The 26447-nt window shown below is 51.7% G+C and overlaps 1 protein-coding gene across 2 annotated transcripts in view; it reads left to right on the top strand.

The window, feature by feature from the left end:
- Window positions 1-11863: 11863 nt before the first annotated feature.
- Window positions 11864-26447, top strand: part of RAB11FIP4 (RAB11 family interacting protein 4) — a 106798-nt gene continuing 92214 nt past the window's right edge. For both annotated transcript variants that reach the window (XM_074343080.1, XM_074343079.1), the window contains exon 1: window positions 11864-12037. In XM_074343080.1, the coding sequence (XP_074199181.1) occupies window positions 11879-12037 (159 nt within the window). In that variant the 5' untranslated portion in view covers window positions 11864-11878. The remainder of the gene's footprint in view (window positions 12038-26447) is intronic.

Below are 26447 nucleotides of genomic sequence, written 5' to 3'. Positions count from 1 at the left end.
CCCACAGTTCTCTCCAGCCTCTCAGCTCTCCCCTATAGAACCTTCCCTGACACAGCGTGTGTAAACACTGTCCGACACTTTCCCTGGCTCTGCTGCTGTGAGTTCTACGATTTTGTTTACCCCATTTTGTAGGCTACCCTGAGATGGAGAAGGAAGGCTGCCTAGACCTGGTGGGCAGAACAGAGCTGATCCTTACGAGGGCAAGTGTCTGGTATTAGACAAAGGGCTAAAAAGACCATGAAGCCAACACCTGCAGCTCTGAGGCAAGTGGTTGTCTGTTTACTCGAAGACTGAGAAAGCAGAGGAACCTCATCTGGAGCACTTGATAGCCCCTGCGCCCTCCCAAACCTCCAAGGTAGAGTGTGTGCACTCTCTGGGGATGAAGGTCCTGGGGGGGAGGGAGGGAGAGGGAGAGTGTGTGTGTGTGTGTGTGTGTGTGTGAGAGAGAGAGAGAGAGAGAGAGAGAGAGAGAGAGAAAGTTTAAAGGTTCAGGCGAGTTTCCTGGGCACCCAGGCTTAAATGAGACCATTGGAGTAGAGAACTGAAAATTCAAGTACAGTTGACCTTTGAACAATGGAGTTTGAACTGCCATGGTCCACGGTTGGTTGAATTCAGGGATGAAAAGGAACAGTGGATGCAGAGAGGTCCGACTGTAAATTATATGCCACCTTGTTCAAGAGTCAGCTGTACTGTCTTTTCCCTCCAGCCTAAAGCATCATAGTCAAAGTAGGGATGCCTTTGGGGTAATGACTCTATGGATCACATGGCTCCATCCCTGGACAGTAAGCTGCTCAAGAACATGGACATCATCACACATCATTTCCGGGCCCCTGTACCCATGTCTTGCCTGCAGTTTTTTCTGGGACAGTCTCAGGGTGGCCTGGCAATTTTGAACTGTCTGGCCAGAAAAGTTGATCCCCATGGTGGGCTGGGGGGAGCCGAAAGGCACTAGAAGAATAGTAAAAACTTAACCTGCAGCAAAGAGGTAGCATCATCACAGTGTTCCTCTTTTCCCAGAAAGCCGCCCATCCCCCACCCTCCATGCCCTAGTTGGTGGCCAGCATCTGTGACGCTTACCCTCACCCCTAGTTCGCCCTTGGTTTCTAGCAGTAAAACTTACACTGCATACCGCATGTCAGAATAGCCTCTGGCACAGCTGTATCCAAACTCTCATGGGCAGTTGCCCCGAGTAATCCACCAGGCCTGTCCATTAGAGACTCAGTCTTTGTACTGAAGTGATTTGCACTTAAGACCCTTCTAGCTGCCAATTTAAAAGAAGCCCTTTTGCAATGTTGATTATGTTTCTATAAATATTAAGCCATACTACAGCAACACAGTCCCTGTTGGTTTGAATCTCGCACATTTTGTTCTTTTAAAAGTACTAGTTTATCATAAGTGGAAATTTCATATTAATGTGGAATTGTAATTTTAATAGATTTGGCTTTTTTTTAAAGTACCTTCTAAAAATCCATTTATACCATGTATGTATGTACATATATACATACATTACATACATGTATGTATGCATATTTAAAGTTTCCAAAGAAGCTTCATACATTTTACCTAAATTGGGCCAAATTACCTTTATCCTTTTTATATTATCCCCAAAAGTTCATACTGCAGATATTTTTTAGAGACAAGCTAAAGAAAATTTATGTGTTTATGCTTGACAGACAAGCTAAAGAAAATTAAGCCTGTGATGTTACAGAGTTCAGAACTTCCCCCATAAGGGCCACTTCCTCCATATGAAAAGAGGAAGTCACTGGAATCTTAATAGGGCCCTTTCCTGGTCAGAAGTTCAGAGAGCATTGCCCAACTTAAATATGTTTAAAGAAAGAAAATGTCAACAGAGCTAACCTCAGCTGATTTATTCATTTGTTCAGAGAAGCATTTTCAGTTGATTATAATTGTGCCAAGCCCTTTGCCAGGAATTGCAGATGCAAAAGAAGAAAAAGAAGAAGAAAGCTTGGCCTCTCCCCTACGTGAGCTCACAATTTAGTTAGGGAAACAGCCATGTAACCAGTGAGCACAGTGTCCCCGGGTGTGGACCAGTGACTGGCAGGGTCAGTGACTGAGGAGTTGGGTCCTGAAAAATGACCAAGAAGTTTGTCCAGGAGGTTACGTCCACTGAGGAGTTGAAAATTGGATTGTGGAGTCTTGAATGTATAGGAGGTACCTGAGGCTGGGGACGACCTGGCCCAGAGAGCATGTGTAGCAGAGAAGTGTCTAGGCAGAAAATGCACCAGAAAGGAGACGAGCTCCTGTTCTTAGTTTCCTCCTTTCTTTTATTCTACTTTTGGGAATGCACCCTGATTTTGTACATTTAAAAACTTCATAAAGACATGCCTTAACCCCAGAGAGCTCTCTGAGTCTGGCCCAAAGTCAAAGTAGGATGAGAAGTTGATGGCAAGGGATGCTCCCTCACCAATTTGGTGATTTGCAGATGGGGAAGGCAGGAGGGAATTAGGTGGCGGATGCCTTAAGCGAAACAGCACCGCCACCTACTATACTCACATCTAGGATTCTACAGGAGACCAAAATAATTTTACTTTCATTAAAACACTGAGTCTTTTTGAGTTTTCAGCATTCATTCATTCATCCAGCAAACATTTACTGGAGTCCTTGTTTTCAGTGAACTCCAGCATCAACACCTCTTGGAAATGCTTTCTCCCATGGGCTACACTGAGAGCCCTTCTCTTTGTCCCATAACTGCTTCTCATTACAGTGTTGTGATCATCAGCTGTTCCTACCTCCTTGGCTAGATTCTGGGCCTCCAAATACAGTGACAAGTCCTTGTTCAAGGAGTTCAATAGATGGTTGCTGAATAACACTTAAGTCTCTATATCTGGGAACTGTATAATTAGATATACTAGGAAAAAAGACTCCATTCAAAAACCAACCCCCATCCAAAAATCCCTACCAAAATGGAGATGGCCTGCGTAATAAAGACCTATTGAAAATGAATCCAGACTTCAAGATTCCACACATCAGTAAAATTTCTACAATGTATTTTGCGAACTTACGCATTTAGAAAACAAAAAGAAAAAATTCCAGTAACAGCCTTTTTATAATAAAAAGGCCAATTCAACCCCCAAAGAAGAGTAGGGAAAGAGGGAAATACAGTTATTTAAGAAGAATTAATTTTGTTTTATGGAAAGTCACCGTGTTGCTCTTATTTTCCTCCTGTTGCTGCTGATTCAGTCCGCACAGCGTTACTCAGCAGACAGGCAGGTGCGGGCTGGGCGCTGTAAGGAGAGCGGAGGGAGTGGAGATACTGACCACATCCTGGATGGGAAGAATGAATACTAGAGTGCCAGTTCTTGCCATACTAATTACTGGTTCAACACAAATTCCAATCAAGATCCCTACAAAAAGAGAGTATGTATCCAAACAAAATGATCCTGGGGTTTATCTTATAAAATAAACAAGAAAGCATAGCTAAGAAAAAAGAAAAATTAAGAGCATACATAGAAACTTTCCTTACTAGATAATAAAACATAGATATTTTAAAATATTTAAAGCTGATAATATTTGGCTCACTGGCCTGTTTATAAGGGTCTCCTAGTGTGACCCATTGTCCCCAGTGTCCTGCACATCATCAGTGCAGCCAGGGGTTACTTAAAAGGCTTTCTCCTCACCTCTAACGCACAGATGAAGTCCAAGGTCCTCTCCAGGATTCATCTGATCCCTACCTGCATTTGCAATCACATCTTCTGTTACAATCCCACCTAGCTCCAGCCATTCTGAGCTCCTCAGCTGGAAGGGCAAGCACTGGGATGACCGACCATTCCACTTGTAACCTAGATAGCGCCCATTCCCTCCTCCCTTTCAACACAAACCCACCCTGACACATGGCACCTACCCCCCCACTGAAGAATCCACTTGCACAAAATTTTACTGATGGCATTACAGGGATGTACTGAAGGGGTTTTCAACCGCTAGCACCTTACAAGTCCTCCTAGAGATGTGGCACCTTCAGGGCACATCACTGCCTGCGGAGAGGGGAGGGTTTCTTCTTTACTGACCTCTGTACATGCCCGTGTGCAGTCCCAGCCTCAGTGGCTTCTCATAGTAACCCAGGTTTGTTCCACCTTCTCCCCTCAACATGGATCCTGAAAATAATGATGTTTTGTCTCCTTGGCCCTCTCGAAGCCCTTTTGGTGTGTAGGCCTTTGCAGGCACCATTTCCTCCCCGGGGAGCCTACCTTGTCCCCCAGGAGACCTCCCCGTGGCAAAGGCCACTTCCAGCGAGGGTTTTTTGTGGAAAAGCAGTTCTTTGGGCTGCTCTCCCTGCTCCCTCTGCAGCTGACATCTGTCCTGGGGGCGTTGAGTGCCGTGGGTTGTTGGCTGACTCCTTGTCAACCTCACCACAGCCCCCTAGACTACGAGGAGGGTGGGCAGGAAGAAGTTCGTGTGACAGCTCATGTCCCCGGTGCCTTGTCCTGGGCTTAGCCCTCCGGAGTCCTCAAATCCAGGTGGAATTAGTTAATAACTCTAGATATTATGAACCCGAAAAAAATTTCACTACCATTGACATCCAGGATGATGCCTTGGAAGAGGCATAGAATTTCTTAGGACTTCCCCAGAACCCAGAAGAAAATGAGTTCGGTGAAGGCAGAGTTTTCTGTTTTGTTCACTGCTGCATCCCCAGAGTCTAGAACGGAGCTTGGCACACAACGGACGCTCAGTACATGTTTGTCAAGTGAATGAGTCTAGGAAAGAAAGGTTTCATCTAAGGGAGTGATCTTAAATTTTAAAACCACCCTTGAACAGCAGGGGGCGCGGGAGAACTGGGCCTTGTCTCCGGGGAGGCCGATCGGTGGAGCCGCGGAGCCCTCTGCTCCTTTGCTTGGTTGGGCTCGCGCCCTGTTTGAGCCCCCTCCCTGCTTGAGCCCCCTCTAAACCCTGCACCTCAGTCTGTTCCCGAGAAGCCTCTGGAGGGCTTCTCCCCAAGGTGACCATCCAGTGCACCCCATGCAACATCCCTGCTGATGGGGTTCCCCGCAGGAAGACCTTGGCCTCCACACTCCTAAATCTCAGTGATCCTGGCTGGTCCCCAGACGTCTCCTCCCCACCACCCCCGCCACCCCCGCCATGCCACGCCCACCCCCCAAGTGAATGCAGTAGGACTGGGACACCCCGATTTCTGTTTTGTTTTTAAGCTTTTCAGTGGGGATGGCAGAATTGGTATCTGGGGCTTTAGCCTAGTGCCTGAGATTCTACACCAGTCACTCCGGGACCACCTGCACCAAAGCTTCCTCACAGAAAGCAGCACTGGTGCAGGTCAGGAGGCCACTGAGGTTGCGGTCCTAACTCTGCCACTGAAAAGCGTTGTCATCTTGGAGGAGAGAGTTTGGATCAGATGGCGGGGTAGAGAGAAAGGTGTCTCCCATCTGGACAGACAGCTCTATGATTGTCAGGCCTTTGAAGAAACCAGGATTCCCTCCTCCTGTATCAGTCAGGGCAGGGCCCATTACCTTTCAGTAACAAATGGCCCCTACGACACCCCCATCTCCCTTTTATTCCATGACCCAGACTGACAAGCAGTGTCTCTCTGGGACGTTGCCAGGGGACAGAGACATGAAGAACCATGCTCATAAATTTGTCCACAAATGATGCTTCCCCCACATTTCACTGGCCAAAGCAAGTCACACTGGCCACTTCTGAGTTCCATAGGGCAGATCATGAGATCCCCTGGAGGGAGGAGTGGGTCAGGGTGAAGTGGAGGGGCTGTAATAATTAGCAGCATGGCAACACCACCTGCTATTTATCCATTTGTTGAGCCCTTGCTGATACCCCAGGCACCTGGTGGCAGGGCCTCAACTCCAAGACAGTGATTAACTATGGAGCCGGCCAAAGCACTGCATACACTGATCATCAGTCTGTGCTTACACCGATATTTGTGTGAGAATACTATTCATAGGAGGTGATGAGCCAGGCACTATGGGAAGATTCAGATACAAGATCTTATTTTGTCTTCACAACTCTGAGGTAGACACAGTTATCCCCATTTTATAGATGAGAACATTGAGATTAAGTCACTCAAAAGATTAGGTCACTTGATCAAGTTCATATGGCTAGCAAGTGGCAGAGCCAGAAGATGAATCCGGAATCCTTTGAATCTGAAACCTGAGCTTTTAGCCTTCCCAACACATACCTCCCACAAGGAGCAGAAAAGCCCAGATGGGCCTGCCAGGATTAAGTGCCACCCACTGTGGGTAAGAGGAAGTCAGGGGGAGGCACCTGCTCAGTCAAACTAGGCTGTGGTTCCTGGCCGGGCAGGACCAAGGAGCCCGGGCATTCGGAGATGTGCCTGCCAGACTGACACAGGCCCTGGGACTCCTGAGCGCTCGGTCAGACTCCCCAGGGAAGACACACAGAGGCTCTGATCAGGCCTCCCTGGGAAGGGGACAATTTTCACTCTACGAAGAAGAGAGACCCTGGTGTTGTCAGGAGATGAAACCAGAGAGTAAAACCAGACCCTAGAAAGAGGGGTCCCCTGGAGCCAGACGCCCAGATTCGAGTCCTATCTCCCACACACTCTGGCTGTGTGACCTAGGGCAAATTACATAACACCCCTGTGCCTCGTTTTCCTTGCCTTAAGATATAGTTAATAATAGCGTCCCCTGCAGTGGCTGCTGGAGGCAAGGGAATGACTTGTGGAAAGCCCTAGGTACAGTGCCTGGCATGAGGAGGCCTCAGTCAGACAGCAAGTATTGTCACAGGGGCCAGAGGAGGTGTCTCCCCTGAGGAAGAGGGAAGTGGAAATGATGCTGCCAAGAGCCAAAGGTCCTGCCTTCAGCCAGGTCACTGGAAAGATTGTGAAAAGGTTAAATGGTATATCTGTATAGTATATGTCGTATACCAGTTAAATCTGTATATCTATATTTTTTAAAGTATGTGTGTGTGTATGTGTGCACACACCTGTACTCTGGACACCTGAGTGAGTGCGCACAGAATCACACTGGGGTCAGTGGATGAGAGCACGGCTCTAATACTGATGTCGGCTCTCCCTCCTTGGTCTTGGAATGATCCCCTTCAGCCCTGAGGTCCCCAGGAGCAGGGATGCAGAGGGCCTGGTGTCCTACCTGGGAAGGGGCAGCAGGTGGGCAGGACATCACTGAACATCATGAAACCCCTCTAGGAGACTCCTCGCGGAGTTCTATAAGAGCAGAGCAGTGAGGGCGGCTCACTCTGGGAAGGCTTCTTGGAGGAGGTGGCATTTGAAGGATGGCTATGGGGGTGGGAGTGGGGAGGACAGTCTGGGCGGAGGGAATGGCATGTGCAGGACAGGCCGTGCATTTCATTGATCAACTCCACATTGAGTCATTGTCTTGGAGCCAAGGCCCACGGCACACCACGCCGGGGATGTAGTAAGCACTTGATAGAAGTGCAACAGAGTGTGGAGGTGGCGTTCGTGTTCTGCACGAACAGAGGGCACGGGCTGGGATCCGACTATAAAGGGCCTGCAGGCCTGCGGCGTTTCTTTTCAGCAGGAGGGGGCCGCAGGGGAGGCTGGGAGCTGGGGAACGTGGACTTCCGGGTGGACTTCCGGGAGGTGAGACCTTGGCAGGAGACCACATCCCAAACCTCCAAACCATGAGGAGCCCTGTCCAGAAATCACTGTTAGGAGCCATTTCTGAGGCTGATGAAAGGATGCAGAGCCTAGCTGGGAAGAATAAGCACGGTTTTGTTATTCGTCTTAGCTTCCTGGAGGAATGTTAGCAGTCAGATGGTCCTGCTTCCTTCGGAGGGTCAGAGAAGGCTGTGGTTGGGCACCCACTGTGAGTGAAACCCCCGCTTCCCGGGCACCCCTCCTGACAAGACTGAGGTCTGGAGACGCTGTGCTCACCCCAAACACGCTCTGGTCCTGCAGAGTCCTCGCCCCACCCAGGCAGAGCTGGCTGCTTCTGCCTCTGCTGGCCAAACGTCTTTCAGGACAGGTGAAGAAGGCATTTGCCTTCACACCTCTTCCTCGTCTCCAATGCGAAAATTATTCATGGTTAAAAAAAAAACCCAGGAGGTTGTGAGCAGGAAGAAACTGTGAATCCTGCCCCACTTTCACATAGCGTGGACCATGAAGTCAAGGCCCGGAGATGAAAATCAGAACAGCCTCTTCCTCAACCTCTCCACGTATCATAACCCTCGTGGGCCAGATATGCGCCATGCACAGTACATTCATTTTCTTCTGTAAAACCCACAGGACCTCAGTGGGTAGGAACTACTGTCCCCATTTTACAGATAGGAACACTGAGGCTCAGAGAAGTTAACTTGTCTGGAGTTCACTGGCTAAATGAGCAATAGCCCTTGGTGCCTGGCTTAGCTGTTTTGGATTCCAAAGCCTTGCCTTTAATAATCTGTAATAACCTCCTCATGGTATTTATACCATGTGATTGGTTTCCTGAAGTGGCTGTAACAAACTACCACCAACCTGGAGGCTTAAAAAAAAAAAAAAGAACTTCATCCTGGTGCAGTTCTGGAGCTCGGAACCTCGAGATCAAAGTGTGGGCAGGGCCATGCTCCCTCTGGAGGCTCTCAGATTCATGACCTTGTCTCTTCCACCTCCTGGCAGCTGCTGGCATCCTTGGGTTATGGCCACATCCCCCCAATCTCTGCCCTCTGTGGCCACATGGCCTTCTCTTCTGTTTGTGTCAAGTCTGCCTCTGGCTCCCTCTTATGAGGATACTGTGATCGCATTTAGAAGCCCTCCAGCTGACCCAGGAGACTCTCCAATCTCCAGATCCTTAACTTCACACACCTGCAAAGACTTTTCCCAATGAGGTAACTTTACAGGTCCCAGCGATTAGGATGCGGGTATCTTTTGAGGACTATTTTTCAGCTTACCACACCACATATGTTCATTCCTTCATTAATTTGTTCCTTCACAGACCTTAATTGTGTGTGTTGACCATCATGCTAGGAGCTGGGAACTAGGAAATCAAAAGGAAAAGGACATAGTCCCTCATGGACCCCATGGTCACTGTGTGAACAGTTACACCTACTTCCCAGAAGCTCTGGGATAAAAGACAGGAGTCAGAGACATCAGGACAGTCACAATAGCTGGCACCTACTACCTGCAACATTTCTGATGTGTGCATATTAACTCACTTGACCCTCACAATGGCCTCATCCCCCTCTGGAGGGGGGTTCCACAGTCTGTACCTGTCACCTCCCTGCACAGCACAGGGTGAGGAAGTCAAGGTGAGGGAGAGTGTGGTCAGGGAAGGCTTCCTGCAGAAGGTGCCAATTCCACAGAATCTGGAAGGATAGGAGTTGGCCAGAGGAAGTGGGATGTGGGGAGAGGGTAGGAGTGAGGAGATGCCCCTGCACAGGGAGGCAGGAGGAAGCGGGATGCTCCCAAGTAGGGATGAGGAGACACAGAGGGTATTGAGGACTCTCTGAGGAAAGGAGTTTTGAATTTGGTGTCACTCAATCTTTGGGGAGAAGAACCACAAATCTAGTTGTGGGCTTTGGGCTTGGTGCACCTGGGGTTTGTTCATGCTCAGGTCTGAAGCCCCCACCTCTGCCAGATGGGCTCACTCAGCTCCCCTGGTCTCCTGTGTTGTGGGATCTGATGCCAGGGGCAGCCGTAAGAGCCATTTCTGCAGTTCCTAACAGGGCGGAGACCCAGCCCTGCCCGTCTCGCCTCTGTGCTGAGCCTGTTGGGTGAGAGGAAATGGGCATGAGCTGGCTTTGGAGGGACAAATACGAGGGTCCCAGGGGCAGGCAGCAGCCCCCAGCTTCCACACCCTACCTTTCTTTCCACCAGTGGGCTTGCTGGACGTCCCATAGCCAGCCTCTCCCCCTTCCCCGGATGTCCCTGAGTCTCTTCCTTCCCTTTCTCCTCCATTTCACAGGGCAGGTGGAAAGGGAAGGAATACCCAACCCTTTGTATTCATCAGCTCTATTCTACAGTTGCTTCATAAGGGAGGTACAATCATTATCCCCATTTTGCAGATGAGGAAACTGAGACTCAGAAATGTTAGTATCTTGCCCAGGAGCATCTAGCTAGCAGAGAAGCCTATGCTGTTCCCAGAATACAGCCTTCCCCTTCCTGCTTTCCCACATCTTGGACTCCCCAATCCTCAAACTTACAAGTTTCTCTTCCCAGGAGGTACCCCCAGAGAAATAAAAATCTCAAGGGGGAAAAGGCAGATAAAGGCCAGCTTTGTCCCCTGGTGCTGAGGCTGAAGAGAAGGGAGCCTGGCCCACTATCAGAGAAGCTACATGGCAGCCCCTGAGCAGGGTATGTTCACAGATGAGCAGGAAGACTACAGAAGGGAAACTAAGGTCCAGGGAGGAGAAGCCACACAGCCCATGTGCAGACCTGGGCCCCAGCCCACCCCTGGGTCCCAGTCTGGGTCCCTATGCTGCTCTTGTCTCCTGCAGATGATGGGGCAGGGCCTTATCTCTTCTGGGCAGGGGCTTTCTCCCAACCCACCCTTGGCTGGAGGTCAGGGACAAGAAGTGACTAAGACACATCCTGCCCTGGAGGGGTTCCCAGCATGCTGAGGGGAGATGGGTGCCCCACCAGAGAATTATTGAACTAAGAGGCATCTAGAGGAAGAGACCAGAACTCAGGCTAACAGGCAAGATGAAGAGCCTTCAGAGAAGCCTTCCTGGAGGAGGAAACCTCTGAATTGAGTTGGAAAACATAAGTAGGGGTGGGCTCAGCCAAGACCTGTGTTTGAGTTGGGGGTAACTAGTGTCACAAGGGCCTGGGTGCTGAGCAACACGGAGAGAGGGGAGAGGAGAGGCAGGCCAGGTCCTGAAGAGCCCCAGGCGGGGCTGGGAGTCAGCTAGGGTGGAGGCTCATCTGGGCACTCCTGGGAGAAGGCTAAGGTCCAGGCCTGCAGGCTGCCACCAGCCCCCAGGGCCAAGACTCTGTTCTGGACTCTCAGCTTGAGCGTCCACAGCTGCAAGGAAAGGGTGAGAGTGGAAACCCAGGGGAAAAGCAGGAACCTCCCCAAGGCGTTGGGTGGCCCTGGGCCCTGCAACAGGCAAGTCTGGTGGACAACCCTGGCTTTTCCTTCCTGCTGCCTGCTCTGGACTCCTTTCTGGCCCTTGTCCCAGGGTCCCTGCTCCCCGGCTCTGCACCCTTTACCAGGCAGGAGCTGCCCCAGAGTGCTCCTGAGGAGGCCTGTGCGCACCTAAGCCCGGAGACTGTCCTTTCTGAGGCAGCACAGAGAAGGTTGAGTAGGGGGTCTAGATCCATCCAACTTCAGACTGGTTAGGAATTCTGACCGGGCCTCCCACCGGCTGTGTGGCCTAGGGTAAGTAGTTCAGCCTCTCGGCTTCCTTGGGAGATGAGCGTTAACAATCGAACCTGCTAGTGTAGGAAACCCCTAGGACATACTGAGAGCTCGGGGCTGCTAGGTACCCCCAAGGGGCGCGGTAAGCGGGGATGGGGTTGGCAGCGAGGTGAGGGGGTTTGAGGTACGATGACAGGCGTGTGGACCCTAGCGCGGGTGGTCGGGGCTCGCGCCTCCTCGCTGACTCCTCCACGCAGGGGCGGGGCCTTCTGGCGGCTCTGGATTTCCGGGCGCGGGTCGCGCACCCGCCCTCCCGGTTTCCCAGGGGACGAGACGAGCTCGGAGCCGCCGCGGGACACGGAGTCCGGGGTCGGCGGTGCCGCGCGGGCGGCCGCCCTCAGAGGCGCGCGACTCCTTTTGTCTGCAGCCTCCCCCCTCCCCCGCCCGCCCCGAGGCGCGGGGCTGCGGCGCCGCTGCTGACACGGCTCGGCCGCCGCCGCCACCGGGCGGAGGCTGCGCGTCGCAGCGCCGGGCGGAGGGCGCGCGGCGATGGCGGCGGCGGCCGCAGCGCGGGACGGGCGGGCGCGGCGGGCGCGGGGCCCGAGCTAGCTGCGGGGCCGGCCCGGATGGCGGGCGGCGCGGGCTGGGCGGGCGCCCCCGCGGCTCTGCTGCGCTCCGTGCGCCGCCTGCGCGAGGTGTTCGAGGTGTGCGGCCGCGACCCCGACGGCTTCCTGCGCGTGGAGCGCGTCGCGGCGCTGGGGCTGCGCTTCGGCCAGGGCGAGGAGGTAAGAGCGCCGCGGCGGGGGCGCCCCGATACATCACCGCTTGGCTTCCCTGCCCTTTCACCTGCCCGCTCCCAGCCCCCCGGCGGTGGCTGCCCCCGGGAGGGATCCCGCCGGAGCTAAGGACCCCGAACCCCTGGCATCCCCGCCCTGTCGGACTCTCGCTTTCCACCATTAGCGCCCGTGCTGCGAGCGTCACGCGTCACACCCCGGGTGGCCTCGCTGCCCACCTTCCCACCCCCAGCCGTGCGGGTCCTTCGGACTGCTCTGCAACCCATTCGGTGTTTTCGGAGGAAGGAGCTGGCAGACCCTGCCTTCGGGACACCAGCCCCTTCCCACCCGGCGGAGAGCAACGCAGAGGTCCGTGTGCGGGAATTCCAGGACGCGGTAGGGAGGCACGCGCCCCACTGGGCCTGGCCAACGAGGAGAGGACAACTAGGGGCGCCCCGCCGCCTCGGCTCCTTGGCTACATCCAGCCGGCCTAGGACACAGCGGGAGGTGTCTGCTTGAGGCCTTCCTGGATTCTCGACCCAGCGCCCTGTGACCCCCATGCGGGCTCCGATGGGTAGGCCTGGCTGACAGCTGGCTGTGGTGGCTGCAGCAGGCCCGCCAGGAATCGCAGCTGAGCGGTTTCCAGCGGTGGGCCCGCTTCTATTTGGGGGAAGCAGGAGCTATGCTGATTGTTAGCAAGGCTGAAATCGGAGGGTGGGTGCTGCCAGGGGGTGGGCAGAAGAATATCAACAAATGTACTCGAGATCGGTGTCCTCTCATGCCACGGACACGGGCTGATGGCTGTTTCTCAGGGGGAGAGGGGAGAGCAAGGACCTACCTGGCAGGGGAGCATCCCCGCCCTCCCATTACTGCCCACTCTCAAGTGGTCAGGGCAGGAAGCCCTGAGTAGTGAGTTTCCAAGGCCACCTGAGGCCTCAAGCTCTGCATGGGCACCGGCTGGCATTCTGTTCCGGGGACAGCTGGGGCCTAGCATTCCAGAACGTGGGAGAAATCAGGGCATGGCTGGGTTGGATCCATGCCTCCCTTTCACCTGGCAAGGGGGAGATGATAGATAATCATCTCTCCATGGCCCCTGGGCATGACCCCCATCTGGGAGTCCCTGGGAGCAGTAGGTGAAGGAGGGTGAAGCAAGTGTCAAATTCAAGAACTCGGGTACTGCATCCCAGGAGGCTTACTGCTGCAGCCCGGTTGCAGCCCACCCTCCCCCTCTGCTGGTATCTGCACAGGCGAGTGCCCCAGCTCCTTCCCTTCTGGTCACAGGCTGCAGGGGAGAAGAAGCCTTGGGCTCTGGCTGGAACTGGAGTTCCAGAACCACAGTCTCTGTGGTGGGAAGGGCTTCCCTACAGGGTCTGGCAGGAGGGCATGGGGCCTCAGTCCTGAGCCCCCATCAAGTCTCGCCAGCTTATCCCTCATGCACTCTGTAGCCAGACCTGCTTGTCACTTAGTCATCGTGGTTCTGCACAAGGACTCATGTGAGTCTCTGTTCTACGTGGCAGCCTTTCAGTATTTGAAAACAGCACTCCTGTCCCCTTCCCACCCACTTCCTCCCTTTCTCCCTTCTCCAGGCCAAATACCCCCTGTTCCTGAAGCCCCAGGCCATTTCCATACCAAACCTCCGGCTTCCAGCCCTGAAGCTGCCATCAACTAATTGTGTGACAGAGCTTTCCTAGTAATAACAGGGAAAGCCTGGACCAGGGGACCCCCCAGGACTGTTCCAGCCCCAACACCTCTCACACTCACTGATGGCTCGGGGTGGAGCTGTCTTTTGAGTGGTGCACTCATACTAAGTTTCTGGCCATCAGACTCCCCAGGGATCTCTCTTAACAACCTCTGCCATGCCTCGATTCCCCTCCTTCCTGGAGGAGGGTCAGTGATTTCTTTCTTTTTTAAAGCATAATCTTATATCATTACAAGAAGCAGTTTATATGCACTGTGGGAAATTAGAAATATGGACAAGCAAAAACAAAAATATTATGTTCCCATCTCCCAGGGAGCCTTGCTGCGACACCTTGGTCACATCCTTCCAGAGCTGCTTCTATGCTTATAGGTAGATTTTCTCCGTAAAATGAGATCGTGCTGTGCATGCTGTTTTGTAGCCTGCTTTTTTTCTGGTAAATGATCAGTGCTTTTCTGCTTCAATAAATTCTCATCTCACTTAATATGCATACCTTATTCAGATTTCCCTATTTGGCCCCAAAATGTCAATCTTTGCTTTTTGTTTAAACCAATTTCCTCTCCAAAACTCTGCAATGCATCCAGTCGTTATGGCCCTTTGGTCTCTCTTACTTAACACAATTCTTTCTTTTTTTCTTTTTTTTTTTTTAATTTTAATAATCCTGACTTGTTGAAGAGATCAGGCCTGTTGTTTGTGTCAGTAATTTCATGAAATCTAAACATGTTACTTGGACCTTATTCCTATTCAATTTCATCTTGTTTATTTCATCCTATTGTAACAGAAAATAGAATTTACAGTCTTACCTCTGTCACTTTCAGATACTATACTGCCTGCAGATTGGAAAATTGGGTGCTTTGTGTCTCAATCTGCAAGGCTGGCTGTAAACCCAGGGCAGGACCACGGACAGGGCCTTGTAGGGGCCAGTTCTGCTCACACCGTTATTGACTGAGACCCACAGAAATATATTTTGCATCCTTGCTCACTGCACGCCAGATTCACATGGCACTAGAGAATATTATGTCATTTCCCCACAGGTAGGGACCTCTTCAAAATGCATGTTCTCTGACAGTTCCTGTTTCATTTGTTTAAAAATCAGGCAGAGACCTTGATTTCTCAGCCCCTCTAGTGCTCTAGGGTGGATAACTATCATTTGTTAGATATGGAGTTCAGAGAATTTCTCAGAGCTGAATATTCACATTTTATCAACTAGGCCCAGAATACCAGAGGTACTAGAGTCAAATGCTTTGCAAAAAGCAAAATATACTGGGTTGCAAAATATAAAATAAATATCCATGAGGCCATACTGATATCAATAAATGATTGAATAATGAATAAATAAATATGAAGAAAGTCTCCCATGCAGAAGAAATTAAAATAATTTATGTAGATAATAGATAACTCCCCATCAAGGAGGTGGAGCATAACTCCCCGCCCTGTAAATGTCAGATATGCATAGCAACTGTCTTCTAAAGAGCACAACATGGAAACAGGGGGAAGGTGCAACTTTGCGGTGAAGAAGCCAGACACACCCTGACTCAGCCAGGTCACCAAGGTCAAAATAAGCAGTGATAAGTCATGCAGGTGGTATGTACCCTTCATACCATGTGATGGGAGTGGCACTTTACTTTGTGATCTCCCTCCCAAAACCCAGCACCCCTGTCTAGTCATGAGAAAACATCACACAAATCCCAACCAAGGGGCATTCTGCAAAACACCTGCTCAGTCTGCCAAGGTCATCAAAACCAAGGAAAGTCTGAGAAACTGCCCCAGGCAAGCAGACCTAAGGAGACATGACAACTAAACATCATGTGGTGTCCTGGGTGGGATCCTGGCACAAGAAGAGGACGCTAGGGAAAAACTAAGGAAGTCTGAATGAAGTATGGACTTCAGTTAATAATAATTGTATGTATTAGCTTGGCCTCTGATGTTGCCCTGATTTGTTGACATAGGAATCATAGGAGAAAAGAGAAGATGAGGAAACTGACAAAAACTTGAGTAATGTGTGAGACACAAAGCTTGACGTGTTAAGGAACGTAAGGATGGAGAGGAGCCGGGGCACAGCGCTGTCCCAGCCCCGAAGGTCTGTCATACTTGTCAATAGGAGCACAACTCCTGGGACGAATACAAGAAACGATGGCCCAGGGCCCTGAACCGTGTTGGCCTCTGATATTTTGCTTTTTGCCTCTAACCTCTCTAGGCCTTTGTTTACTCATCCATAAAATGGGGGTGATGATAGTCCCCACTCCATAGGGTTATTTGGGGCTTGAGTGAGTTAGTACATGTGAAGTGTCCAGGATCTGCACAGAGTGGGCGCACTATGAGAACTGCTGTTGCTCTTATTACAGGCTTTTTTGTAAACACTTGCCAGCATCTTTGAGACATCCTTCTGGGCTAGGGGGTTCCTGGGGGTTGAGGCCATCTGCAAACAGTCCCCTGTGCTCTCAGCCCACTTTCTGTGTCCAGCTCTGAGCTCTGCATCTAAGAATGGAAGATGTTGAGAGCAGCCAGAGATATCTTGGGCCTCATCCCTGTTAAACATATCCTTCTCCCTTTTCCAGTTTGAAAATCATCCTCCTTGCTAGAAAAATGGACACAAAAATAGTTGAATGGTGTTTCTGCTGTCTGTTAACTCAGAATTATCTCCTCTGAGCAGAGGCAAGTCCTTCCTGCTGGGAATAGAGTTCTGCTCCCTCATCCCAAAGGGTGTTGTTAATTATTTTGGGAGGGTACCTCAGCTTTAGCTCACCTAGGGACTGCTCTATTATTTCCCCTCTTCTTCTCAGGTGCCAGAAACAGCTGGGACACTGTGCCTCCTTGTTCATATTAAGCAGGAGACGGAATAAGGGTTCAGACTGGCCTCCCTTAGGTCCCATGTCCCTCTGGATTAACGATGGCCACGGGGGAGATGCTGGCGCTGCCTGGCTTCAGTCTGGTGTTTGAATCGGCAAAGGGGTGGATGCGAGGAGGGCCAAGACTTACCAGGAGCCAGTCCTGGGGCTGCCAGGGGCTGGAGAACCCTGAACTAAAGCTGGATTCTGCCCAGAAGGAGAGGGAATTGGATGCTGGGGAAGAAGCAACTCTACCTCTGTGGCTGGAGGTGGGGAGGTTTCAGGAGCAGAGGCTAGAGGGGGAGGCGGGGCCAGGTCAGGAAAGGCTCTGTAACCGGTGGGAAGGGCCAGCAGCAGATCAGATGTGTGCTTGAGAACAGAAGCTGAGGCCAGGAGGGCGCTGTGACACCCGGTTAGACAGATAGAGGGGCCTGACTTGGGCGGTGGCAGCAGGGGTGCAGAACTGACGGGGATGGGGGGGCGGAAGGCCTGCAAAGCCCCAACAGGTCACTCCTGAAGGGTAGAATTGGAGGGTTTTTTGGAGAACAGTCCCCTCTAAGTGCCCCACCCTGATGGGGACGAGATGCAGACAACAGAGCAGGCAAAACAGAAGGCAGGCCCGGGTCCTCTGATCCCTGGGGGAAGGGCTGTGACCATGAGTGGGGAGCCAGATGGGAGTGGGGCCCAGAGAGACCTCTTCCCTGTGTATCTGCCTCACCCGGTGCAGTGGTGCTCCTGGGCTGGGAGGGCAAGGCTGCGGTCCCTCGGGGGCAGGGCGTGAGCACAGGGCACGGAGCTCTGGGGACAGGCTAAGAGGGCCAACCCCTTGGGCCTCTGGCTGCCTGCACCCCCTTTTGGCTGTGCTGGGAGGAGGGGCATGTGGAGAAAGTCCAGGGGCGGTGGGTTGGGGGCTGGTCCATCTTGTCAGACAATCTTGACACAGCCTGAACCTCTCTGGGCTACAGCTTCATTCCCAAGACCCGGGATCTAGAACAGGAGGAGGCTCCAGTCTGTGGGGGGCTTGGTGGAGGGCAGTGTGGTCTCTGCCAACCTCATTGAGATCAGAATGGGGGGTAGAGTCAGGCCTGCCCTACAGCAGGACATGCCCTCTGGAGGCTTTCAGTGGATGGAGACTCTCAAAGACAAGCTCCCCTTGGGTGCCGGCCGTTCACCCTGTGGGATAGAGCTCACCCCCTTTGGCAGTTGGATGGTAAAGGGGTCGGGGTCACCAGGCTGGGCTGGCAGAGCTGCTGTCAGACCTGACCCCAACTCTGAGGCCCAGGAACTTCCCCCAGCACCTGGAAAAGAACCAACAGAGCAGAGGAGAAAGGTGATGGGAGGGGGTGGAAGCAGGGCAGAGCTGGGGAGACCTAGGCTGTGGCTGATGGCTGAGGGGCAGAGCCGAGAGAGAGGCTGGAGGGCTGGTGGGCTGGGAGCAGGGAACTGGGAACCTGACTGGGGAGGAGGGTGGAACATGGCTGAGAAATTGCTCCTCTTTCCACAGGCCAGGGCTCCACTGCCACTGGCACAGGTCAGCCCTGCCTTGAAGGGCAGTGCAGATTTGGGGCTGGTGCAGCCCTGAGTGCCTGGCAGGTCCCACCCAGGTGCCCCACCCCATACAGCTTGGTGCAGACAGGAACTCCCATGTTCACAGGTCCATTTGTATGGGGTGGGGAAAGGGTTCTGCTCAGCCCTGGAGTGACTGCAGGGAGTGGGGTAGGGAGAGGCAGCCTGCCAGTGGTCGTCCCCACCCTGGGTCCTGAGCAGTCCCAGGTCAAGCACAGAAGGGGAGGCTGACAGCTGGCTGAGGTGGACAGTTAAAACTGGGTGAACCAGATCTGAGGTGGGATGGAGGGGAAATGCCCACTGGCCTGGAAACAGAGTGAATGTCATGCCTGGGTGAAGTGCTGCCCTCCCCGCCCCTGACATGAGTAGGTGAATGCCCTGGAAGTTTTCTAGAGTAGTCTTAACGGAAATACCTCTTGCATTTGGCGGTTGTCTTAATATGTTTCCAGGATTTAAAAAAAATTTTTTTCCCAGTAATATCTTGCATACCTACTATATGCCAAAACTCTTCCAGGCACTGAGGATCGGGAGTGTCCTGGAGCTCACATGGGGGAGGGGCTGGAAAAGAAACCGGCAAAGGGATGAAAATTACCATCGGGTGGAGTCAGGTGCTAGGGAGAAACAAAGTACTGAAACAGAAAAATATTTGCCCTTAGAGTAACCGTGGATGGCCTCTTCTGTCATAGATGGGCATTTAGGTGGAACCTGGAATGAAGTGGGGGCTGCACCTTGCAGACATCTGGGGGTGACTGATCAGGCAGAGGCAGAAGGGAGCCTTGGGATTAGAGGCCCAGCAAGCGGCCTGGGAGGCTGAAGAGGAGTGAAAGGAGGGGACAGGGGGCTGGGCTGGACGGGGAGACCGGTGGGGAGGCTGTCACTTCATCCCGTGAGACTTGCTGGAGGCTTGGAGCAGGGGTGTAACAGTGGAGACATGGGTGGATTTGGGTAACAGAACCCATTGGAAGTGGGTGTGAGAGGAGAGAATTTGGAGAATTTGGAGGCTGCCATGTGCTGAATGGGGAAGACAAGGGGCGAGGAGTCAGGAGTTCCACGTGGGCCTGTGAAACCTGAGATACCCCTGGCATCCCAGTGGGGCTGCGGGAGCCAGCAGTGGACAGCCAAGTCCAAGGAATGTGCCTCATCCCTGCTCCTCCCCACAGACCCTTGGCTCCTTCTACCCTGGCCCTTCAGTCACCCTGCCCACAGCAGAGTTGCTTATCTGAGGGAGAAAACACAGAACCTGATAAGGTGTGATTCAGCCCCCTTGAAACTCCAGGCTCGGGTTTGGGGGTCCGGGGACTCATCTGGGCTGGCTTGGGGCATCTCATCTTCCAGGCCAGAAGGCATCCTCCAGGCAAGGTGCTACCTGTCTACTGTCTGGAATGCTGACTGCCCATCTGCCCAGCTTCTCAGTCAGAGCTGCCTCCTCCCTGCACAGAATAAGAACTGTCCACAGCCATAACTCACTGCTTGAACCTGCTGTTGGCATGACCACTGGCCCTCTCCAGTGGATCTGGTTAGAACCACCCTCAAGCAGAGCTGGGCTCTTTTCACCCTTCTGTCCCTCACAGTCTCCCTGATTCCCAGCATCTTCTGATTCTTGGAGGCCTCCAAAGAGCCATAGCTTAGGGTCACCAATTCTTTGCAAACTGCCGCCTCTGGGGTCACTGTTGAGGGACCCATTGTCCATAGCTGTATGCCGTTGGGGACCAGGAGCAGAGCAGCTCGGAATCCAGAAGTTTGGGTACCAGTGATCAGGAGGAGAGTGGGGCTCCTGGTAGCCAAAGCCCCACCTTCAGCTATGAAGGTCTGAAGTTCCCTTTAGACCTAAGACCTTGAGTCTAACCCACGTCTCACTTGCTGTGGCACAAAACTCAGAGAAAATTGCCGGCTTCTTCCAAAACACATGGGCCAAGAGTGGGCACTGTCCCCAGGGAGATCCCAAGTTGAAGGCCAATACCTGGACAGGGTAGACAGAGGGCTGATTTACACTGAAACAGAACTGAGAGGGGAGTAGAGGTCCATTCAGTGCCTGTGTTGCTCTAGAATAGCTCTGCCAACAGATGAGGACCCACTGCCTCTCGAGGCAAGGTCATTCCATCTTGACGAGGCTCTGGGTGAGCTCTCTTTCCTAGAGTGAGCTAAGGTCTGTCTCCCAGAACTGCTGTTCTTCCTTCCCTCCACCCATCCATCCAGCTACGTACCTTCCTATTCAATAATGAATCCATTTATACATCCACGTATCCATCTATCTACCCATTCACCATCCCCGCCATCCATCTACCTGCTCATCCATCCATCCACCCAGCTGTCTATCTACCTGCTCATCCATCCGTCAATTCATCCGTCTACCCATCTACCTCTGTTCATTACCCATCCATCCATTTGTCCATCCATCTGTCCACCCAGCCTTCTACCAGCCTCCCCATCTATCCTCCCACCACCCACCATTTTCTGAATATCTACCTACACAACGCCTAAGCCCAGATCCAGGGATGGGGACTGGCATTTTCAGGGAGTGACCAGTGTCTCTACATGGTGAAGGCACAGGAAGGGCAGGAGGGTGAGAGCTGAGGCTGGAGCAGGAGTCGGACAGGAACCTTAAGGAGGGCTCAGGAGCTGGGCCTGCATGACTGGCTCAGATGAGCTTTGGATGGGCAGCAGCACCCCGGCACCTGCTTACCCTCGCTGGCATCTGCTGTTTCTGTGACTTTGCACCTCCTGCACTGGCCACTGGGTCTAAAGGGCTGACACCTTTCTGAAAGAAGTGAAAGCCCAGGTTATTTAAAAGATGCTTATGAGGATGGATGGGCCTCAGTTTCCTTCTCTGTAAAATGGGGGTCCAAACCCCTTCTTGTGGGGCTGTTTTGAGGGAAGGAGATATCTAAAGGCCGAGCCTGGCGCCTGCTGGCACGGTGCCTGCAGCCCACCTGCTCCGTGACCTGCGCTGGGGTCCCTGCTGCGCTCAGCCCGACAAGTGCACCGCTGACCCCTTTCCTCCACCTGGCACTCTTCCAGGCCTGGCCTCCCTTATGCAAGGGCCAGAGATTCTCCTGGAGCCACTGGTCACTTTCCGTGGACAGAGCGAGTGAGGGGAGGATTTGTGCTGATGGCCTTCATATTTCTTATTCTATTTCATCCTCAAAACAGCCCCGAGAATCTGAGAGGTGAGGTGCGTTGACCAGGGTCCCACAGGAATCGGAGGAGCTGGGATACACACCCAGCTCTGTCTGGTTCAAGAGCTGCCTCCTTCGCTGCCTGCCATTGGTTGAGGGGAGGGACAGGTGGTTCCCAGGTACTTCAAGAGTCAAGGGAGGGGGGAAATAACCAGATCTGAGGTTTGGAAATTTGGCAGAGGGGAAACCTCCAATCTAAGGCTTCCTGTGACTTTCTGAATCTGGGGTGCTGTGGGTTCCAGGGGTGGACCAGTGCCTGGCAGCGGCTGTAAGCAGGAGATTTGTATCCGCGGGGCAGGCGGGCATTGCCAGGAGCCCTGAGTGGGCCCTGCAGGCGGGGCTGCGGGCACTGTGCCCGCCAGAAGATGCCGTGGAAGGAAGGCGGCAGGTGCCAGCGGGAGCTGAGGTTTCAGAGCAGAGAGAGGCTGCCTGCAGCCGCGCCCTGAATTATGCATTGCCACCACTTCCTGTGCAAACGGTGATTAAAGAGCCCCAGGAGGCCAGTGTTTCTCTGCAGCTCCGCTTTCCTGCCGGACGCCCTCCTGAGATCCTCCCCAGGGCGGGTGTGTAGCAGGGGCAGGGCCGGGACTCAATCCGGACACCCCGCCAGCACCCAGTCCACGGTCCCTGGGCTCCTCTGTCTCCTTGGCCAGCGCTGCCAGCTCTTCCCACCGTGGCTTTGACCCCTCTTGCTCCCCGGTCCCTCCACCTCCCTCCATCCTCTCAGATCAGTCCAGGCCGGCTTTAACTTTCTCTCTGCGACACAGAGAAGTGGTTGGGAGCTGGGTCCTGGCATCAGGCACACCTGGTTTGAGGCCCGTCTGTGCCACTTTCTAGCTGCGTGACCCTAAGAAATTCCTTAACTTCTCTGTGCCTCAGTCTCCTCACCTAAAAAGTGGGCCCATAACATTGTGCTTGACACATAGTAAGTGCTGTAAATATTTGTTAATATGACTGTTACCACTTAGTCTAGGTTTTTTGGGTGGTCTATGCATTTCCATTTTTTCACAGATCTTTTTGAGCACCTGCTCTGTGTTAACAGCATCAAACTTGGGTCCTCTCACCCAAGTGCAGTAAAGCCAATCTACTGACACCGAGTGGTGGTGAAGGAAAGTGCAGTGTCTTGCAGGGTGCCGAGCAAGGAGCAAGGGTGGCTCATGCTCCAAAGACCTGAACACCCCGCTGGCTTTCAGAAAGGTTTTTAAGGACAGGGTGAGGGAGTGGGGGTTGCAGGGTGCATGACCAGCTCGTGGACATTCTTCTGATTGGCTGGTGGTGAGGTCATCAGGAGTCAACATCATCAACCTTCTGGTTCCAACTGGTCTGGGGTCTCCTGTGGTTTGCATGCAGTTAACTTCTTCCATGGTGGGGGTTTCAGTATCTGCAGAACAGGTCAAGGATACGGCTCAGAGTATTAGCGCAGCCCTTGAGGAGGAACAAAAGGCCCTTGGCTTTGTTTAATGGCTAAACTATTATTATTTTGTCTTGCTTGACTGTTTCCCTTTGTTTCTGCATTTGCTCACTTCTCTGATTAAATGTGCTCTTTGGAACTCAGGGAAGGCCTAGGAGGCTAAAATTTTGCTACAAACAAGAGGCAGACGGAGGACATGGGAAGGGGGCCTGTCCTGGGAAGGCTCCGCGGGGTCGTGCTCCGTTACAGTGTGAGCAGATACTCAGATGAATAGGTCACGATTCCTTCCCTGGGGAGCTCACCTCCTGATATTTCCTGTGTCTGGATCCCAGGCAGAGCCCTGTCACCTCTCTTCTGAAACCTGGTCTAGGATTGATCACCCATCAGGCACTGTTTATTCCTCCACGGTGTTCCGTCCTGCCTGGTACACCTGGAGGGGACCCTGGGCTGGCCGGTCAACCCCTGGCTTCCCAGCAGCCTCTGCAGGGCCCAGCCCCTGAGCTGGTGCAGGCAGGGTGGAGCCCAAAGGGAGCAGTGCCCCCAGATGTTGCTCTGAGAGAGCAGAGGTGGGGGCAGGAGTTATTGGGGGAGGGATCTTGGGCACCCCCAAGTCTTCCAACTGCACTGCACACTGGGCTGGACCTCCCTCAGTACCACTGACCATCCCCTGGGTCCCAGCCTGCCTGGGCTCTTCCCAGCCCAGGACTGGCCTCTAGGGTGGGCTTCTAAAAACCTCTGACCCCCAGTGGGCACTGCCAGGGGACACCTGCTCCCGTGTCCTAGATACTGAGTGGGTAGCACTGAGAGCCTGTTTGCCCACTCATCTGGCCACAGGCACCTGGGCTCTGGCCACGCTCCCTGGGGCTGTGGAGTCTTTGTTTCTCTCTCTGTCTCCTCCCCTTTCCCTCCCCTGCTTCCTGATTGACTGAGTTTCAGACCCTCCCCAAGGCATGAGGACGCCTGTTTCTCCCCATCAACACTGAGTATTATTTCAGATTTGTTTCTCCAGTTTAATGGATGTGTAATAGTATTTCAAACATTTTAGGTTTTCATTTTTAATTGCTAATGAGACTTTACTCTTTTTCCATGTTGCTGTTTACTCTTGGATTTCTGCATAAACTGTTGTGTCCATGTCTTTTGAGCACTTACCAAGGGGAATTTTTTTTTGATCTTTATATGTTTAAATCGATTCTTTGTATTTTTTCAGGACCATTGGACATTTTTTTTCTTGCTCTGTTGCTTTCCTTTTTTTAATCTGTGGATCACATTTATTACTCAAAAGTCCCTACATTTGAATATTTCTGTTTTTAGTGATACCATATCTGCCTTATTTCTAATTATAGTTATTTATTAGTTAGGAACATATTTCCCATCTCTAGCAAGAATAAATAAGCTCTTTTGTTTACAACCCCCAATTTGTAAAAATAGTTGACTTTAAACCCATTTACAGTTTATTTTGATGTTCATCCAAGATTTAATTCTACTAGTAATTTGAATTTATTTCTAAATTTATTTCTAAACCAGAACTGAATTCCATTATTTTTCTATTTTTTCCTCATTCTATTTTGAAAATGTTCTAACAGAAAAGTTGAAAGAAAGTGATAAGACCAGATGCTCCTCACCTCGATTCACCGTTAACGTTGTCACGTGCGGTTTCTCTTTCAGTCACTGATCATCTGCCGGCTCTCTCCTTTAGTGTTGCTTTGTGTTGCAGAAGCATTTGAAGTGAGTGACGACTTCTTGACATTTCCCCCATAAACACTTCAGAGTGTAAAGGCAAGGACAGGCTGCTGCCTAAACAAGTGCCACTGTGACACCTCAGACTTGATGTTAATTCCATCAGCTCGTCTGATATTCAGTCCATATTCAGATTTCCCTGGTTGTCCTCAAAATGTCCTTTCTCACTCCTTTTGTTTTGATCCAGGATTCAATCAGGGATCATGTGTGGCACTTGGTTTGTCGTGTGCCTGTTTCATCTCTTCCAAATTAGAACTGTCTCTGGGTTTTGTTTTGTTTTCTTCTGTAACCAACAGTGACATTTTCTGCCGAGTCCCGGCCGTAAGAGACTGGATGTGTCTGATTGTTTCCTCGCATTTTTGACAACGAAAGGGGGTGTTGTGAACTTCTCAGGAGTCCCAGGCTGTCGATTTGTCCCGTTATTGGTCATGCTGAGTTTAATCAGTTGATTAAGGCCAGGTCCGCTTCACCTCTTCAGTATAACGGTACTCCTCCTCCTTTTAAATTAATAAGTAGTCTGTGGAGTGGCATCTTAGACAATGTAAGTATTTGGTTCTCATTAAGCTTTTCACGCAGTGGTTTAGCCTCCACTAATGCTCCTTTCCTGCATAAATTGCATCGGTGGTTGCAAAATGGTGATTTTTCTAACCTATCCTTCCATAGGTAGAGCATTATTCTGTGCAGATATTTCCTTCAGCTGCTTTTCTGAGTGTTGCTAGGACCTCCTGGATTCTTTTCTTTCCAGTGTGTTATAATTCGTTACCATTGTTATTCTTATTGATGCGTAAAGATTTTTTTGTTTTGCTTTTAATGCGGCGTTATAAATTTTTGATCATTATTATTTGATATATTTTAAAATTGAGACAAGTCAACCGTCATTACCCTTTAAAAAAGCTCTTTGATTCTTCACCATTTATGTTTTTTTAAGTATGTCAACACATTTTCAAGGTCTTTAATTAGTGTTGCATTAAACTTATTAGAGAGTATTACCCTCTTTATTATATATTTAATTCTCCCAATAGGATCGAAATATTAACCTTAAAAATAAATGGCTTACAATTCGGCTAAATTAATGTTTACTATTTAATGAGTTTTGTTACTACTGAGGATGAAATACTTTTTTCCCATTGATTTTTTTCCTAGCTGAATGTCACTAGCATATAGGAATGCAATTAAATTTTCATGAATTTCTCTCATATCTCGCCACTGGTATGAACTCATTTATTAAACTTGTAATTTTCCGGTTGATTTCTTTGGATTTTCTAGGTAAGTACTCATGTCCTTTTCAAAAAGTCATAATTTGATTATGTCTTCTTTTCCTTTCTTTGTGAATCCAGTTAGTTTTGCTTCCGAGATGGGACTCGGGTGCATTTCTAAAACTAGTTGGACCAGGGGTAGGCGCTGGAGACGTCCCGCCGACTTAGGAGGGCTTGGGAGTGAGGCACGCTGGGATGCTGGCCACCCAGCTCGACTGTACGTTGAGGGAAACGGGCTGGAGTGGGTGCCTGAGCTGCAGCTGCCCTGCGTGGTCTCACAGACAGTGTCCCACAGGCAGTGTTGCCAAGGCTGGTGTTGCTCCGGGGGATGGTCTAATGCAGAGGGAAGGGGCTGATGAGACATAGTCAGGTATCTTGACCGAGGATCAGGGGAGGATGCCGCCTCCAAAGGCTGGAAAACCGAGGCAGAACAGCACAGCAGGGGGAAGGACAGACGGAAACTTGCTGGGACAGATGCCCTCAGAGCCGGTCTTGGGCAGCCAGAAGCAGCTGGTGGGCTGACGTTGTCCCCTGACCTCTGCTCCGGCCTTGGACTAGCTGGTGGAGCCTGTAGGTCGAAGGGTTGGTCGGGCTGGCAGATGCAGAGCCCCATCATCCTTCCCTTGTTATTTTTTCAGAGGGAGGGTCAGTTGCTTACTACCGTTAAGAATGTTGGTACCTGGGTTTAGGTTTATAATCTTTAGCACGTTAGTTCATAAAGACCACCCCCTCCCTGCCCCATTCTCCTTTTG

The sequence above is a fragment of the Camelus bactrianus genome, chromosome 16, assembly GCF_048773025.1.
Source record: "Camelus bactrianus isolate YW-2024 breed Bactrian camel chromosome 16, ASM4877302v1, whole genome shotgun sequence".
Lineage (NCBI taxonomy): Eukaryota > Metazoa > Chordata > Mammalia > Artiodactyla > Camelidae > Camelus > Camelus bactrianus.
The sequence above is the reverse complement of the archived record's forward strand: the minus strand, read 5'-3'. Positions and strand labels throughout refer to the sequence as shown.